General features: G+C 36.9%; 1 protein-coding gene across 2 annotated transcripts in view; it reads right to left on the bottom strand.

Moving 5' to 3' along the window:
- Positions 1–17,012, bottom strand: part of ctbp1 (C-terminal binding protein 1) — a 31,088-nt gene that overhangs the window by 7,302 nt on the left and 6,774 nt on the right. Inside the window, exons 1-2 of one of the 2 annotated variants that reach the window (XM_055177498.2) lie at positions 14,534–14,837; positions 8,717–8,871 (exon numbers count right to left, since the gene is read on the bottom strand). In XM_055177498.2, coding sequence (XP_055033473.1) covers positions 8,717–8,871; positions 14,534–14,573 — 195 coding nt within the window. In that variant the 5' untranslated portion in view covers positions 14,574–14,837. Of the gene's footprint in view, positions 1–8,716; positions 8,872–14,533; positions 14,838–17,012 lie in introns of those variants that run through there. The other variant, XM_055177499.2, reaches the window with a different exon arrangement.

Here is a 17,012-nt window from a genome sequence, read left to right as displayed (position 1 = left end):
GAAAACGTGTGAGATTTTGAATTACTTACGCCTGTGGTTGTGACTCCTAAACGGGGTCTTTTACAGTTATGACCGCTCCAATAGTTGTAAAAAAGTGGAAAATCCGGCGTCAAACTGAGCCTTGTTTGTAAAGCAATCCTCTCCGAAATACAGCCAGGGAACAAACAAACTCATTCGCAATTACGTTGCTGTCCGGGAAAAACGAACTGCATCCACTGTTGTCTTAAGACAGGGAAAGACAGGTTTTCTTCTCCTTACATCCAAAAACACACTTCTTTTGTCGAACTATCTTGCTAAAACAAAGTTATCGCGTGCTGTGCAGTGATACCGGTGACTTCTACTGGACGGAGCAATGCTAATGTGCATTCTCGCTCTCACTTGACGTGCAGGCCAGGCGTGCTTTTCTGGAGGTAAAGGCCCATAAAAGGAAAATGGGGTCAATCAGTCGTAACAGATACCCCCATTTGAAAAAACATTCCGAAACTTGTAGGAAAAAGGAGGCGTGAGTTTGGCTCAGAAATACTCTGTTACAAGCCCAACTGCTTTTTTGACACTTTGATTATGTTTAGCATGAGGACTACAACTCTTAATCTGTGTTAATAAGTCCGAATGCATGAAATAGCATTAAACCTCCCCTTTAAAGGTGCAATGTGTACATTTTCAGCAGCACCTAGCTGTAAGAGTGTGAATTGCAATTGCAACCAAGAGCTCAGTCCACAGCTCACCCCTCCCATTTGAAACGCATAGTGAAGGTACGGTAGCTGCCACAGGACAAACACATCATCGTTTGTTAATTTACTGCTAAAAACATGATGGCGACTTGCATGTAAGGAAACCCGTGGTGTATGTAGATAAACGTCTTATTCTAAAGTAATAAAAACCATAAAGTTCATTTTGTTATGTTTTTATACAACACTGATAATATAATTAATTATGTATGTCATATTGCATTTCTGTCAAAAGATTATTTAAAAAATTACACAATGCACCTTTAACAAACCTTGGTCTATTTTCATGTAATGACATTAAAAGATGGCACACCAAGTGAGTTGAACGCACCTGATGCGAAACACAACTTGCTGGCTCATAAACACGAACAACCCAGGAGGACTTGAATGCAGCATATGACCCAAATTTTAGGATGACAACATATTTCCATTTATTATAACAGAGCTCTCAACTTTACGGCAAAGGATTTAAAATGATTCATAGATCAACATAATTTAATAAAAAGATCAAATTCTGGAGTATATAAATAGCTAACACACAACATAAACCATATCACCACCACATTATGGTTATGCATAACGATGAAAAACATTTGGTTTGATGCTCATCAAAATGAATCGCTGCATTAATGAATCGCTGTTGTTTATGAAGCATTTTTCTCCAGCCAAATATCATTTTCATTGCGTTCAGTAGTCAGTTACATGTCACTTCATCATCCGCTAATCACTTCTCCTCCACACAGACAATTGTTTTTCTATCAGACTAGCGGTACAGTTGTAAATGAGTGTAATGAGAAGGCTCTTTGTAGGTTTGTGGATGGGGGCAGTAAGTCAGTGCCATCTGTCTGAGCAGGCCTGGGGAGCGCTCTTTCAAAATCAACCTGGCAGCCACCCAGAAGCAGACTGAACATGCCAAAAACAATCGGCAAATCAGCAGAAAAAAACGGCGGGTTGGGCCACATTTAATGTCTGAATGAGCATAAATGAATTTGGGTGGTGTAAATATTTATATGATGTGGAATTTAGTGATTTACATCAAGATTGAATGATTTATGGTCGTCCTGATGGCTGATCTTTTGTGTGTAACAGATGAATGAATCGAGCAATTGGGTTTAATTGAGATGAATGTTTAGCACAAAAAAGAAAATGGTCACTCTTAATAATACTGACAGCAATTAATCGAGCTTGCTTACAGTTAATTCATGATGACACACTCGTTCTTTTATCAGTTGTATTTGGTCAACATACACTTGTACGGGTCATCTGTATCTCCTATCTGTGACTACAACGTATTGGCCATCAATTTTTTTATTACAGTATAAATCTGTATAATTTTTTATGAAGCTATTTTATGCATTCTGATATATTGTAGGTGGGGTGCACAATTTTTGAAAAACATTTTGGAAAAGGGAGTCGGGCCGAGTACCAAAACACACTTGTAGCCAATCAGCAGTAAAGGGCCATTCACATTATAACTATAAAAAATATAGTTTTAAAAATTGTTTTATATTCAAGAGAAACTGTAACGATACAATGAACGATATCTTTGGGATTACTTTCTGGGTGATTTTTTCCACACCTGATGAACGATAAACCATTGACAGCCAATCAAATCTTTTGAACTTCAAGTGCACGCGCATTTGAAATGACAGTGACGCTCATTGCTGAGGTCTATAACACAAAATTACCTCAGGTATCCAGCGCTGATGCAGTTGCTGTGAAATAGACTACATATTGCTTTTTATTCTACTACATTGACTACGCATAAAGGTAAGAGATTACACAAACTATTAGATTCACTGTTTAGAGTACACGAAACGCAGCGTTGCTGGTTACCCGCTGTGTAAATGCAAGCTCGAACTGAATTTGCCAAGTGGTTGATGTCCTCAGGGCAACCTATTGTGTTGACCCAAGGACAACATTTTTCTAAATAAAACCTAAACCCACCCCAAACCCCAACCCTAACCATAACCATAACCATAACCAAACCCTAAAATCAGAGGGACATGATAACTGAAAAACAATGGTCTAGAAACAGCTAATCCTGATTGTAAGCTTAAACTTAAAACAAACTGTAAACTTATTTCTGAAATCTGATTGGTTGATTGAAATGTTGTCCCAGGGTCAACACAATGTTGCCCTGAGGACATCAACCACTTGGCAAAATCAGGAGAGCCGTAAAGGCAACACGAACAGCATATTTACATATTCAGTGACATGTAAACAATTGCAAAAGTTTTTACAATAAATATGCAATATTAAAGTGATTTGCGCGAGTGCCGTGCGTGTGAGCGAATTAGTATAAATTAGGGCTGGGACAACGCGTCGACGTAATCGACGACGTCGACGCAAAATATGCGCGTCGATTCGTTAGACCCAAAAAGGCGGCGCCGTAGAATACGTCAGACCCAAAAAGGCGGCGCCGTAGAATAGTAGCAACGCGAGTGGCTTCAGTCCACGCCGGTTTCACACAGCAAGTGTGAGCAGTACGTGCGGCGCGTGTTTTTTTCAGCGCCCATGTTAACAATATGGAACGCCAAATAGTTCAATTGACGCCACTTACCAAACGCGCGTCATCTTTAAAACGCCGTAATTTACGGCGTTCAAGTCGAAAAGACGCCGTAATTTACGGCGTTTTAGCTAACAAACGCCGCAAATTACGGCGGTATCACAGCAAACCGCCGTTATTTACGGCGTTTTATAATCATGTTAATGACGGCGTCATAGGCCTTTCCTAGTACGCCGTAATTTACGGCGCTTTCTTCTGACAAAGACGGCGTAAAAAGCGGCGTTTAATATAATATTTAAAACCAGCCCCTCCTTTTTCTACAAAGTTCAGCCCTTCAGATGATGTTGATGGGGGGGCCTGTGCAGTGGAGTGTCGATTGGGGTGTGGTGGCTCTCGGGGATTGACTAGTGTTTTTCGTGGTGTGGGGTGTTTCTTTTTCCGTTGGGGTCGTGTGTCCCTGTCCTCCTTTTCCTTTATTATATTTTATCCCATTGTCTTTATTAAATCGTAAGATAAACTTGTAAGATAAACTTTTAAAATAAATCGTATTAAATCTGTTTACTCGTATTTCTAGCTGTATTGAACGAGACTTAAGAAACCAGGATGTGTAGGTGAGTGGGCAGCGTGTGCCAAAATTGCATTGTTTTAATGTAGCTAAAGGCATGAGTTCGATTCCGAACCCCGATCATGTTTTCCTCTCTTTTGTATTATTATTATTAAAACATTTTGCTGCTAACAACTGATTAAGTAAAAGGAAATGCGCATGCTAATGGATTTAATTGTAACAGCTGAGGTAAAACCTGCTTGCTGTACTGTAACCCCTGTGGATCCGTTTTGATTGTTGATTAAAATTTACTTCATCAAGATCATTTCATACTTAAAGTTTACTTTATTTTGTTGTGTTACTGTGCGTGTGTGTGTGTGTGTGTGTGTGTATATATATATATTTTTTTTTTTTTTTCCAAGTAAGTGACATCTGTCAGTGTTGTAAATATGTTTGAGTTTTATTTGGTTAATGACGCCATAAATCGGTGAAAAAATATGTAACACAGAACATTTCATAAAAATGCATTCAGATCCATTTGTACAGGGCTATAGTATGGGGTTGCATCATGTATAATTGTTACTTTGACTTTTACTACGTGTGCTTCAATATTTATACCCTGTTGTGAATCGGTTGTAAGAGGACGTCACTAGGTGTCATCTTTTACATGTGCATGACCCTCTATAAAAAAATCATAAACGTTCTATGAAGTCATTGTGAAATATGCAAATGCTGTGCTTACACCTTGGTTAATACTGCAATAATTAATTTAAGTGAAAAAAGTAGTTTTTAAGAGGTTGTGAATAGACGTCCACTGACGTCTTTTACACGTCTAGACTAGTAGTAAAAAAACTGAATTCTCTTTATGAAATACACGATTTGTATACAAAGTAAATATATTACTTTATCTTGTTTAAAATTATAATCACAAACTGCCCAGTGTGATTGCAAAGCCACAATACATTTTGGTCATTATTTCGGCCTTTTGTTGTTGAATGTTTGCATATAAATGTAAAGCAGATACATTAATAATACATTACATTATGTATTATGTAAATACATTAATAATATTAATAATAATAATAATAATACAAAAAAGAGGAAAAATATGATCGGAGCTCGGATTCGAACTCATGCCTTTAGCTACATTAAAACAATACAACTTTGTCACACGCAGCCCACTCAGCTACGCTTCCTGATTTCGTAAATCTACTTCAATACAGCTACAAATACGAGTAAACAGATTTAATACGATTTATTTTACAGGTTTATCTTACGATTTAATAAAGAAAATGGGATAAAATATAATAAAGGAAAAGGAGGACAGGGACACACTATCCTAATGGAAAAATAAATATTTCACATTACGAAAAACATTAGTCAATCCCTGAGAGCCATCACACTTTAGATCGACATTCTACTACACAGGCCTTTCCATCAACATCATCTGAAGGGCTGAACTTTGTAGAAAAAGGAGGGGCTGGTTTTAATATTATATAAAACGCCGCTTTTTACGCCGTCTTTGTCAGAAGAAAGCACCGTAAATTGTGGCGTACTAGGAAAGGCCTATGACGCCATCATTGATATGATTATAAAACGCCGTAAATAACGGCGGTTTGCTGTGATACCGCCGTAATTTGCGGCGTCTGTTAGCTAAAACGCCGTAATTTACGGCGTCTTTTCGACTTGAACGCCGTAAATTACGGCGTTTTAAAGATGACGCGCGTTTGGTAAGTGGCGTCAATTGAACTATTTGGCGTTCCATATAACAAGCATGCACCCCGCCGCATGAGCAGCGCGAGCTCGCGGCTCTGTAGCAACAGTGCTGCAATCGTTTCTGCGTCGGTTCTGCTGCGCTTCTCATGCTCAATTAAAGTGAAAGTGCTTTGTTTATGGTTTAAATGCTCGTGGATTGACGCGAAAAAGTGTCATTTTACCTTAAAATCATGAATGTGAAGTGTGTTTTAAACAGTCATGACTTTGAGCAATTTAACAGAAAGCAATGAAATATGTCACTGTTGCCAGAAGACTGCGCTTTCATTCACTCTCTGTCCAGCAGTAAATGAGTCCTAATCTATCTTAACAAACTTAAGAGAAATAGATTTAATAATATATGTGCTTCTTAAGTCTATAATTGTGTTTATATCTGTCATTAAATGGACTAGAACAGCACAAAAACAATGTGGATTAAACAAATCAAGTTATAAAAGTTACACTGACCATCAAAAGGCACATTGAAGAGGTTTTGCTCATAAATGCATGTAAAATAAAGTAATTTGAACTTGAGATTTTTATACTGTTACTAAACTGCACAATATGAGCTGCAAACGCTTTATTGAAAGCTACCTCTGACTAAGAATGCAGTATTTTGCACTTGTATAGTCTTTTTTTATTTTGAAAATTTTAAAAGCAATGAACATATATTGAAATGTTTACATTCAGATATGTAAATCTACATGTATAAATTGCTATTAGTTAATTAATGGGGAGATAATCGAGAATCGAATCGAATCGAAGTCGAATCGGACTGATAAAATGAATCGTTAGATTAATCGATGCATCGAAAAAATAATCGCTAGATTAATCGTTTAAAAAATAATCGTTTATCCCAGCCCTAGTATAAATGTATCGTTATCATTTGGTGATGTGGACGCTAATATATTTATCGTTATAGTTAACGTTATAATGTGAATGGCCCTTAAGGGGCGTGTCTACCAACCGACACGTTGCCTGGGTTGCGTTTGTGTGGGGCGGGTCTATCAACAGAAGGTCCAGATTCTATTGGGGTAGGGGCGTGTTTGTTTAGGTGATTCAAATGTCAACAATGGCTTTCAGAGATCATGCACCCCGCCTTTAACGCTGTTGGATTTCTCATGCTAAACAGGCAAAGTGTCAAAAAAAGCACTTGGATGTACATTTTTGTGTACATTTCTTATTATTTGTCTCAGATCTTATGGTGCAAATCTCCAACAGACACTTAAGTCAAGTTATTGTGACCCTACCTGTAAAAACCCAGCTAAAGTCAAACATTTTGTGAAAATATAACCCTGATATCTTTAATATTGACTTTCAAAGAATAAAATCAATGGATAAAATCCAAATTCGAGGCTTGGATTTTTTTAGCCTCAATTTCACAGGCAGGGTAACTATTAATAAATATCTAAGACATCACTCATACTGAACGACAAGAAGCTCACATCGCAATCTGACACATCTGATTCCTAACATTTATTTTAATATACAAGTGCAAAAAAAAATATTTTGGTAATTTACTGGTAAATTGGTCATGTGTGAACAGAACCTTTTCCAGTAAATCAGTGGTGCTAATTTACTAGTAAGAGAGGTTGTAAGATTATCAGTAATTTACCGGTAAGCACTATGTGTGAACAAAAAATATAGATTACCGGAATACCGGCATTTAGAATGGACGACTTCAGACCACGCTGACAGCTTCGGACCAATAAAAACGTTTTGATCCAGAAAACGCGTTTACCACCCCTGCTAAAAAACAATAAAACCATTACAGAAAATTCTAATGGTTTTATTGGGAATTATATTGGTTCTAATGGAATATGGCCCAAAACACACTACAGTGTATTGTTTTTTGTTGTTCTCTAATGGTATGTATTGGATCTATTGGTTCTAATGGAAAATGTATTGGTTCTAATGGAATATTGCCCAAAACACACTACAGTGTAGTGGTTTTAATGGTAAAATCTAATGGTTCCTATTGGTATTTTAATGGAAACCATTAGAATTTTCTGTAATGGTTTTATTGTTTTTTTTCAGCAGGTACCCAGCGGTGTTTGCATACGTTTCCACACAGACGCTGCTTAAGAGTCAAGATAACATCCACATTTCTTCAACAAAGTTGTTTAAAACAGCTTACCATCTTAATATTAACTTCCTTACTAGCACACCCTCTGTGAAGCCTAATGTGCAAACAGTGCTGTTGTTTAAGTCCCAGCTTCAGTTTGACGTCGCCTAATGTAATGTTGTTTGGTCACGAGCAACTTCGCAACCGTCAGTGTTTGCCAAAGATGTGAAAACAACAAAATACAGACCGTGGATATAAAGTAATAACCCGCCATTGTTTACAAATACAACATTGAGCTCGCATGCGGCGCGCCACAGGTAACTTCCGCTTTCTCTCCGAGTTTACTGGTATTTTGGTACTAATGTGTGAATGATATCTTACTGGTAAAAAGACGAAACGTTACTGCGTGTATGAACAGCACATTTTTGTATTTACTGGTAAATTCATGTTAATTTACCAAAATGACTGTTTGAAAGAGGCTAATAGCTGCCAGCAAGTGAGAATTGGGAATGAAATGAGTATAGCGGGTAGGATGACTATGAGATTTCATCACACTACCCAGTGAATTCATCGAATGAATCATTCAACTCCTATTTGGCAAAAAACGCTCACAGTCTCATAAATATTACTTCATTGTGCAATCTACTTTTTTATCCTCCAGGAGAGGAAGAGTATTTTCCATATAACAAAGCCAAAGAGGCTCCATCATGTTGAGCCAGTGGGCTGATACACTGCAGAACCATGTTATATTACAATATATATTCATCTGAATAGAAACGTGATAAAAATACCACTCTGTACACATGAAATGACATTTACAATGCGTTTTCTTTCTGAAATGTTTCTCAGTGAAAAAAGATATATGGCAGGACTTCATTTTTGCCGTGTGGATTATGAAAAGTAAGCTATTATATTTACAGGTTCATTTAATAATTCCCTTCCCACATAACCCTTTGTATCAAAGGAGGAGAAAATAACATACTAGGACATATTTTCCCTCCTTAAAAAAGCTAAGTCCATTTTGATTTCATTAAAAAAACGTGCCATTCACATGTATTGATTCACCATACAAACATAAGCAATTATTTCACCGGAGCAAGTGAAAGTAACACGGATACCTTCTCATGAATCTCTTGGGTGGACTGAGCATCACAGAAAGCCACAGTGGCCACGTCCTTCAAGATGGGCATCTCCACAGTGCAGTCCCGTCCATCCAGCAGTGCCACCAGAGGACGAGGGTGCATGGGCCCATTCATTATGGGAGGCCTGATGCCTACGGAAAACAATAAATCACATATTACATGTTTTTGTCTTGTGTCCAAGTGTGTTAAATGGCTGTTAACATAACTTCATTTTGCGTAAATAGATAAAAGCTATAAATTCACTGAAGTGAAGTTTTTAAATAAGGCTCAAACTACATTTAGCTCAAGGATAAACACGACTATTGAATGCCAAGGCTATTCATTAAATGAGTATTCTTCAAATAGGCACATTCATAAAAACATTTCATATTAGCATACTAGTCGTGCACTTTAAGAAGGGAAATAAAATCAGGTTCATTCCAGGGCTTTAATAATGATATAAAAACATAAGTTTTAAGGCAAAATGAGTCGGAATCTGCAATGTCTTATTTTAAGCTGCAGGGAAAAGAAAGTATAAATGTCGATTTTTGTTTTCATTAAACTAAGTACATTAGCGATCTCAATGCTTTAAATAGTCATTAAACATCTAAAATGATCTATATTTGTACGTTTTCTGAGAGGTGTAATGTCCTTACACCTTGAATCTAATTCAAAGATACATGTCCATCCACATGCGTATCGAACATTTTGTTTTCGGTTTTAAAACATGCATGAATTAGAAAATAAAGTGCAGGACTTGCTTGATGTTAAAAGAGTTATTAAGAGCGATAAGACATGAAAACGATTTTCCTCACGCTGACTAACACATCTTAAGCATGCACAGACGCAGGAGTGCCCGACCCCGATATATAGACGTCTAAACAAAATTACAGTTTTAATAGGGCTGGGTACCGATTCAGATGTTCCAGATCGATTCAATTTGGATTCACAAGCTATCAAATCAATTCGATTTTGGTTCTCGGTTAAATTTTCGATTCCGATTCTCAGGTTGGTTTTTATACTTAATTCTCGATTCAACTCAATGAATATAGATTTAATACAAATACTATATTAATAAAAAATAACAGTGAACAGAAGTTTACAAGTGGGTAATTAATAAAAAGAAATTAAAAGCCACAACACTAACCTTGTCGTCTTGCTTGCAAAATCTAAAATGCTTCCATACCTCTTACTTTTTATGTACTTTTAACGTTAATATTTAATTTGATTAACGTTAATCTTACGTTCAATGTTTGCAGGAAAAATATGGGGGGGAAATCGATTATGCTCTTTGAGAATCGATTCTGAATCGACCACGTTTTTTAAAAAACGATGAATCGAAAAATCGTTTTAATGTAAAATATCTATTGTGACAAGAATTCAGGCAGATATAATGTGTTATGTCTTAAATGAATGTTTGGTTAACTGTTGGGATAAATATCTGATGTGTAACATTATATCAGATCCTTGCGTTACACACTAAGAAAAGATGTGTTAATTTTAACACACTGCTTTGTGTTATCCTATTTGACACGTTAGGTGTTATTTTAACACATTACACGTGTTGATTTGGAGTTCAAATAAAAAGAAGGGACAACGCAAGATGTGTTAAAAAAACACAAAGTGTGTTGTTCTTAAAATAACAATAGATGTGTTGTCCTTAACTAGATACAAGATGTGTTATTTTAACACATTAGTTTTAAGAGTGCAGTCGTTTATAAAGGTGTCTGTCTCAATGTCAATCAAACAATAAAAGAAAAAAAGTTGAACATATATTTGTCCTATTGATATTGTTTTTGACTTTGTGTGTGCTAAATCTGTTAGTTTTACCATTTTAAGGAATGGATGCTGTGATTTTATAAAAGTAAATGATTTAGAAGTAGACAAAATGATCATTACATTGAGATTGATAGGATGCTGTTATGGCACTTACTAGTCAGTGACTGGTCAATGACATTTTACTAAATCAAATGCTTATATGTGACCCTGGACCACAAAACCAGTCATAAAACTCATAAAATTTCTGAACAGACACATAAATCTAAAAGCTGAATAAATAAGCTTTCCATTGATGGTTGTTAGGATGTTTGGCAGAGATACAACTACTTCAAAATCTGGAATCTAAGGGCTCAGTCACACCAAAAGCGCTTTAAACGCTTGCAAACGCAAGGCGCGACGCACTGCCTTTTTTAAAAAAGAGCAGTGCAGCGCGGCTTTTCATATTGCTAAGCAACCACCGAGTCAGCTGTCTTGTCAATCAAATATTGAAGTGTGAGCGCTCTTTTGCTGTTAACTGTCATATTAGCAGAAACTTTAAAAAGAGGGCGCTTGCTCTGACCTTGTTTGAGGATAAGAGGAGCACAAACACGCAGGAGAGAGTGAGCGAGTGGAGTCCGGTTCTTCAAAGCAACTGTAAACTTCCCTCGCCACAACGTAAGGCCCGCCTCTCCCCTCATTCGATTGGACAATGGAAGACGCGAATGACGTCAGGCGCTCCTCCGCGCTCAGCGCTCCTTCAAAAACGCGTGCGCGGCAGGCGGCAGAAAACCGCAAGGCGCTCGGCGCGCATAAACAGCGCGCAAACGCGCCCTGCCCATAGAATATCATTCAAAAAAGGCGCCTGCAACTGCCATAAACGCTTTTGGTGTGACTGAGCCCTAAGGGTGCAAAAAAGTCAAAATATTAAAGTTGTTTAAATGAAGTCCTTGGCAACACATATTACTAATGATACGTTTAAATTTGATATATTTATTATGGTAGGAAACTTACAAGATATATTTGTGGAACATTATCTTACTTAATATCCTAATGATTTTTGGCATAAGAAAGGTGGTAATTTTGACCCATACAATGTATTGTATGCCATTATGACTTATGACTGGTTTTGTGGTCCAGTGTCAGATATGTGACCCTGTCTGTGAAATCCAGGCTAAAGTCTCATAAGCAAATCATTGATTTCAATCATTGACATGACCTTAATCAATCAATCAATATTAAAGATATCATATCAAAGTTATATTTTGACACGATGCTCTTTACATTATATAGGATGATTTTATGTAGAAAACAGGCAAACATTAAACACTAATTTAGCTGGGTTTTCACAAACAGGGTCTCATATATGAAAGGAATATTCCATTTTCTTAAAAGAAAAATCCAAATAATTTACTCACCACCATGTCATCCAAAATGTTGATGTCTTCCTTTGTTCAGTCGAGAAGAAATTATGTTTTTTGAGGAAAACATTGCAGGATTTTTCTCATTTTAATGGACTTTAATAGAGCCCAACATTTAATACTTAACTCAACACTTAACAGTTTTTTTCAACAGAGTTTCAAAGGACTATAAACGATCCCAAACGAGGCATAAGGATCTTATCTAGCGAAACGATTGTCATTTTTGACAAGAAAAATAAAAAATATCCACTTTGAAACCACAACTTCTCGTCTAGATCCGGTCCAGCGCGACCTAATGTAAATGCGTAGTGACGTAGGGAGGTCACGTGTTACATATATAAAACGCACATTTGCGGACCATTGTAAACAATAAACTGACACAAAGACATTAATTAGTATCAGTTGACATACAACAACGTAGGAACGGTCCTCTTTCTCAACACTTGTAAACACTGGGGCGGAGTTTCGCGTTCGTCCTCTATGACCTCTTGACGTCATGACGTATTGCGTGGGGTCACGCTGGGGCATCACGATCGGATTTAGACGAGAAGTTGTGGTTTAAAAGTGTATATTTTTGATTTTTCTTGTCAAAAATGACAATCGTTTTGCTAGATAAGACCCTTATGCCTCGTTTGGGATCGTTTATAGTCCTTTGAAACTCCATGAAAAAAACTGTTAATTGCTGAGTCAAGCATGAAATGCTGGGCTCCACCAAAGTCCATCAAAACGAGAAAAATCCTGCAATGCTCCCCTCAAAAAACATAAATTCTTCTCGACTGAACAAAGAAAGACATCAACATTTTGGACGACGTGGTGGTGAGTAAATTATCTGGATTTTTCTTTTAAGAAAATGGAATAGTCCTTTAATTACTTTATTAATAATCATTAAATAAATATGGCATATTATTGTAAAATAAAATAACATGTGGATTTATAACAAAAAAGTATAATTGAACATTACAATAGTCGTTGGCCACCCTGCTCTCTAGATATCCGTGTCAGCACTGCACATAAAAACCTTAAATACGCCAAGACTAACATTTGACAGTTTCTGCCCCAAAAGTTTGAATTCCTTTCAATTTTAACACCTCTCGGATTAGGACAATATCCTTCAGATGCAGGTTGATGCACAATAACAAAAGCACAAAACGTGCACCTGCACATTTGACCTCTCCCAGATATTATCATATACAACCTGCATGTGCAGACATGGTGTAATCGTGCGAGTAAGACACAGCCCCACCCACCGCTATCAGCCCCACCCACTTCTGCTCTTAGCATGTCTCCTAAATACACGTGTGCGCAAACAACTGCTCTTCACCTGTTACGAAATCCCGTGATTTCTCTCATCCCTTGCCATACGAAACCATCTGTTGTCTCCATGAAGGTGAAATTTTACATGTAGGGCTCTGGTTATCTTGCCCAACACATTTCCACTGTTATCTGCTCGTTTTAGATTAGGACAAACCGCCAGCAATAAATGCATCATATATCCATTATGTTGTTTTAGCAATGCATCTATTGTAGCTAACTGAAATGAAATGTTTGAAAACAAATCCCTCGATGCTCTGTTCATATTGCCCTGGCCCGAGGGTGAGCTGCATCTGTTCGAATTAGCTAGTTCATAGCAACAAGAACCAACAGGGTCAGTCGCGCACAGCGTCTAAAGACCTCGATTGCCCACGGGCGATAATTCAAGCTGACATCCCCCTTTGTTGTCTTCTAGTGAAAATGAAAGCCAATTTCAAATCCCATCCTCTGATTTCACGTGTAAAAAGCACGCAATTGAATAAAAATAAAAAAACACGCTTTTGCCTCTCACATGGTGCATTTGGGTTTAAAAATTTTTTTTTGTATAATTAATAGAAGACTAATGCCCAAATTTCATTGAAATGTGTATGCATGCTAATGTGTGACTTAAATAGTATAACAAATGATATAACAAAGTATTTTATTAGCCTACCTTAACCTCAACTAAGTTAACAGTGGTGCAAACGTAAACTTAAATTTCGTTTTCTTTGGGACATAACCGAATAATAATATCCGCTTAATTTTATGTTTTAAGTCTGCGAAAGATGCATAGTTGTAGCCGTAATGATTTCCAAACTAAATTCCCACTAAACCTTGTGTTTTTTTATGGTTAAGTATTTATTTTGTTGACCTAGAATCGAAATTTTCCTTCGAAGAGAACAAAATTAGGAAGCAAGTCAAAGCCGGAACTGGAAGCCACATTTCCACTGCACAATGTGCGGGAGGGCCATACGAGAAAGAGTCATGTCCTTGCCAGCCCCTCCAGTTTTCCAGAGGGGATAGCGTTTGCTTTTTATCCTTTGAGCTCGGCAAGATAAATGCAGTTAATAAAGACAGAGACCAGGTCTGTAGCCCCAAACTCTCGAACGAATATCGCCTTCGTTCAGGAAACAGAAAGCATGCATTTGTACGCGGATGAATGGGTCAGATGAAAGATAATAGGAAAGAGGGAAAAAGAGAGCAGGGAAGAGGGGAGGAGGAAAGGAAGCGGGGGAGGGGAAGGCAGAATACTGTACGACAGACGAACCGACGCTGGAATATCGGCGCACATATCCCTACGACACTTTCACGTGTGGCCCCGTGCAGAAAACGAAAGGTAAATGTTTACCTAAAGGCAAGCCTTTGTTCAGCAAATGTGAGCTTCCCATCTTTTAGGATCCGCCGGAAAATCTAGCGTGTCTCCTCAGCAGGGCATTCACAAAAATCCTCAGCATATGGCGGCTACTTGAATTTTCTTATTCCTTCTTTTCTGTGAGTAGCTAGCTTTAACACACGCTCGTACACACATACACACACACTTCCCCCTCCTTTTCTCTCTCTCTCACTTACTCCCTCTCTCCCCCCGCTCCCTCACTTTCCATTTCAACTCTCTCCGACAAACACGCATGCACACACAGAATGCAAGTGTCACTGCATTTATGGGAGTGGGAGAGCGAGAGAGAGAGAGAGAGAGGGAGAGAGAGCGAGGTGGCTACAAGAAAGATTGAGGAGGAATGGGGTGGAGTCTGTGCTCTTGCAAAATTGATCTTTTGTTTCCTGAAAGGGTGCAACAAGAAACAAAAAAAGATCAAGGAGAGAATTTTTGGCTTTAAAGCTTCAATTATTGATTGATACTAATGTTAAAAAATAAATAAATAGCATTCTTATATAATAGTTTTAAATAACTAAGACATTTTTTAAAGTTTCATATTAGTCGTGCTGAGTGAAAGTTAATTAAAAGCTTTGACATTGACGCTTCTGGGTTATTAAGCTCCTGGAAAAGCAATTACTGAATCTTACAGCCTTGTTGGTTCAGCTCAGGGAAGTCTCCAAAAATATTCAAATATAAAATTAGTCATTAAAAAAATGTCATTTTTAATAGTCATTTTATGTTTAATAATTAAATTTTTTAAGTTTAATTTGGACTTTTAAGACACATTTGGATGATAAAAGAGAGAATGGTTTATTTAGACACACACACTAATATATATTAATTTACTCAAATCAATTTTTTTCCAATATTTTTGCAAAAAAATATTTTTTATATAAGGCATGTGTCCACTAATGGACAATATCATATCAATTTTTTTCAGTAGCTCTTATATAACACTTTTTTAGAAGGTAACAATTCAAGTTAAATCAAATGCAGCAGAAAAGACACGTCTTTTTAACAATGTTACCCTCGTACATCTAAAAGAATAATTAATTAAAAAATAAGCATTTATATTATTAATGTGTTCCTGGTGAGTTTTTATGTTAATCTGTAATACCGTGATTATTCATTTATAAAAAGCTAAAGCAAAAAATTCTTTACTAATTTTAAACTCTGTTTATTCATTCTGAATCTGGGGCCCGTTTCAGAAAGGTGGTTAAGTGAAAACTCTGAGTTTGTTAACCCTGAAATGAGGGAAACACTGAGTTTTCTGTTTCAAAAAGGGAGGTAGGTTAAACCTGAGACAGCGGGGTAAGTCAAGCCTGTTTCAGAAGGAGAGGTAACTTATACTCAGAGTCTGTTTCCGGGGTAACAGGTTTTAAGCAGGTTTTATCCTGTAAACTCAGAGTTCCTTGTGGTCTCCTCCCCTTTTTTAAAGGAGTAGCTGTGTTTAATCTTGTTAGTTGCTTTAGTACATTCATTCATTGCGCACATTTTTATTATGTACACTGTAAAATATTTTTTTTGCTGTCTTTAAGTTATAATTAAATTGCCAGTGCAAACCATTTTAACTTACTACTTTATATTTTTATATATTACACTAAACTTTGAACTAAAAAATTAAAACAGTAAATTGAAAAAGCTAAATTGTAAAGCTAACATGATATACTTGGGTGCATAGATCGTCTTAGTGACTAAAATGTCATGTACTTTATAGAGAATCCTGCAGATGATGATGTTGCATTCATTTGTAGAAAGTTAGATTTATCTCGCGAGAGGATTTTGAGACCACAAGTGTTTTTTTTTTGTCATATCCACTTACGTTTATATGAGCAAAATTATTATTTTTTGCAGTCATTTTAGATATATAAATATCCTTATATGACTAATATCACTCTTTGTGGTGCTCTTACAACTAAACAGTTGTGTTTACATTTCTTATGTATCCACTTGTCATTATCGCTGGTCTAGTGGGTAGTGCTGTGCGCCGTGGTTTAGACAGATGTAGTGTTGGCGATCGGAGTTCGAATCCTGGTTCTGTGAATTTCTGTTTTATTCATGAAAAACATTTGTAAAGTTCGTAGCCTTATATGACAAAGTATTATGCTTAATTTCATTTTTAGCTGAGCTGCTGTCATCTTTTTGTCCATGGGAATTGCATCTACATGTAAATGAATATAATAACGTACAGTCCTCAGTTTATTTACTTCGGATATTTTAACTGTGATGAAAAATTAAATGTACGCATTTACTAGAGTAGCAATTTACAAAAACAACTATTTTCTTTAAAATTTATGGTCGTAGTTGCTGTACACTTGCAGTAACACTTTCAGTTTTAGTAGTAAAAATGATTAAGACCTCTTTGTCACGTGCTGTTGCCATGGTAAATCGTAATATCTGAGCTCCATTGATGATGGCTTTTCATTGTGGCTGTGCACGCGCTTAACTCAGAGTC

Source organism: Misgurnus anguillicaudatus, chromosome 16 (genome assembly GCF_027580225.2).
Source record: "Misgurnus anguillicaudatus chromosome 16, ASM2758022v2, whole genome shotgun sequence".
Lineage (NCBI taxonomy): Eukaryota > Metazoa > Chordata > Actinopteri > Cypriniformes > Cobitidae > Misgurnus > Misgurnus anguillicaudatus.
This window is presented reverse-complemented; position numbering and strand designations above follow the sequence as displayed.